This window comes from Macrobrachium nipponense, chromosome 35, assembly GCF_015104395.2.
Source record: "Macrobrachium nipponense isolate FS-2020 chromosome 35, ASM1510439v2, whole genome shotgun sequence".
In the NCBI taxonomy this organism is placed as follows: Eukaryota; Metazoa; Arthropoda; class Malacostraca; order Decapoda; family Palaemonidae; genus Macrobrachium; species Macrobrachium nipponense.
The window spans coordinates 19866220-19868719 of NC_061096.1; the positions used below are offsets into that span (position 1 = coordinate 19866220).

The 2500-nt window shown below is 35.9% G+C and overlaps 2 protein-coding genes across 3 annotated transcripts in view; one reads left to right on the forward strand and one right to left on the reverse strand.

The window, feature by feature from the left end:
• Nucleotides 1-1265, forward strand: part of LOC135208296 (histone H3.v1-like) — a 13701-nt gene extending 12436 nt beyond the window's left edge. Inside the window, exon 2 of the mRNA XM_064240399.1 lies at nucleotides 1107-1265. Within this exon, the coding sequence (XP_064096469.1) occupies nucleotides 1107-1265 (159 nt within the window). The remainder of the gene's footprint in view (nucleotides 1-1106) is intronic.
• LOC135208458 (alkaline ceramidase-like) overlaps nucleotides 1-2500 on the reverse strand; it is a 137141-nt gene that overhangs the window by 49391 nt on the left and 85250 nt on the right. The window lies entirely within an intron of this gene.

The following is a 2500-nucleotide window of genomic DNA, read 5'->3' on the forward strand; positions in this document are numbered from 1 at the left end:
TCTCCTGAAACTTTTGGCTGACTTAGCCCCGACGTCACTGGGCCAGTGCAGATTATTCCTTTGCCCAGTTTAAAAGTGAACGAACAGAATATTTTTGCACTTTCTGACATTATAACTTTCTAGTGCAGTGAAAAATCTGAGGCGCAGAGAAAGTTATGGAAGTTATCGAAAGGCTACAAAAGAAATAGATAAGAAAAAATAAGCAAATAAAGAAGTCAGTACGAAATGTCATGAGACGTTTTGGCTAACGCGAGACCCCTGCGAGTGTGACGTCAGAGTGACGTCACTCGAACGAACCCAGTATCTCTCTCTCTCTCTCTCTCTCTCTCTCTCTCTCTCTCTCTCTCCGTCTGACCACAATACGAAATGAAACAAGCTCATTTGCAATTAAACAAAAATCACCATTCCATTGGCAGTTGAAATTCCATCAGATAAGAAGCGTTAAAGTTGTCCTTTCGACTAAGTTTAGCTTGGGATCTCTCAACTCCAACTGAAGAAGAGACAACAGAATAGAATGTAGAATTTAGGCCAAATGCCAAGCGCTGGGACCTATGAGGTCCTTCAGCGCTGAGAGGGAAATGGACAGTACGATGGTTTGAAAGGTGTAACGGGATGAATACCTCGCAGTTGCACTACCAAACAATTGTTACAGGGGCGGAAAGTCAGATGGAAGAAAAATAATACGAACGGAGGTACAGTAAAAGGAATGAATGAGGTTGCAGTTAGGACCCGAAGGGACGCTGCAAGACCTTTCAGCAATCCCCATAGTGCATCACAAGAGGTGCACTGACAACACTAACCCCCTCCCCCCTCCGGAGGGGGACTGAAGTAGAGAACGGAAATGTAACCGGAGATTGAATGCCATTTCAGGAGTACGTTCAGAAAAGGTTGTTGAGGAGAAGGACGTTTCTAGCTTTTGAGACTCAAAAGTTAGCGGTGACGTCATACAAAGAATGCCATGGCCACCACATCGTGAATAGATTATTATAAGCTCTCTCTCTCTCTCTCTCTCTCTCTCTCTCTCTCTCTCTCTCTCTAAATCACTTAATTCAGCTACGAATCAAAAGCAAACGGGTATTTTTCAAAATTGCCCTTTATGTAAACAGCTAGAATCAGCTTTCAGCGACGAGGACAAAAACACAACCGACTTGGCAATCACGAGGCTCCACCTGCTTCATCAGAGCAGTTATTTGAACATCCAGTGGATGATCTCGCACGAACTCAAATTGGTCTCGATGAAGAGGCACAACGACACTGACCTCTAATCGAAGGAGACAGAATGGGGGCTTCTGCCACACAACTAGCGATAATAGTTGTCCAGCGAAGCTTTTACTACTGCAAGATTATCAAATAAATAAATAATGTTGATACTATTACATTTGCAAAAACTAAACAATTTATTAGGATACGAATCGATTCAACTAAGGTACCTTATGAATGCTTACCCTGTAAAACTATCGCTAGTGTATGATTACATATTTATTTAATAGAATGTAAAGAATGTCTAGTTATTATATCTTACAATAATACACAATTTATTGGCATATAAATGAATTCAACTAAGTTACCTTACGACCAGTTACCAAGCAAAGCTATCACTAGTGCAAGATTAAATATTTATTTAATATAATATAAAGAATGTCAAGTTATTGCATTCCCAAATAATAAACAATTTATTGGGATCTGAATAAATTAAACTAAGTTGCCTCATAACTAGTTTTATTAGTTGTTCAGCAAAGTATCACTACTGCACGATTAAATATTTATATGAAATATAAAAAATGTTTATATTACTATATTTTCTAATTATAAAATTTATTATGACTAAATTTACGCAAGTTACCGTAAGATCAAAATGATTAAATGATCAAACTGATGCTAACAGTCTACTGCATCTTATAAGAGAGGAAATATTCGTTTGGATGTTTATCGCTAAGTAATGTACAGCAATACACATGCACATACAATATACGAATATATATATATTTATTAATGCAATGCATTAATACCCTAATATTATTCTCCATGTATTCCAATATTTTTATCTATTAGTTATTATTCAATTATTTCCTCTTAATAAGCGAGATCTCTTCCTTCTGTTTTTACCTTTACCTTCTCTTAATGAACACCATATTCATTGGAAGCTTGAATTTCAAGTCAATGGGCCCAATAGGCTTGTTCCATGTGAATGGCGTTCATCTTCTAATAATAATAATAATAATAATAATAATAATAATAATAATAATAATAATAATAATAATAATAATAATAATAATAATCAGGATATTAATTAAAGACTCCTATTGCAATTTGGTGAACTGTACTTGAAATCAAGTTATGAAATTCAGATGAATTTATTTCAATTTCATTAAAATTTCAGATGACGGGTGAACCAAATCTTACTTAACAAATCAACTACGATCACTAAGTGAGGGGGGATGTTTGTCTTACATATATACATGAATTACCCATTACGACAGTCTTCACAGAACAATCCCAA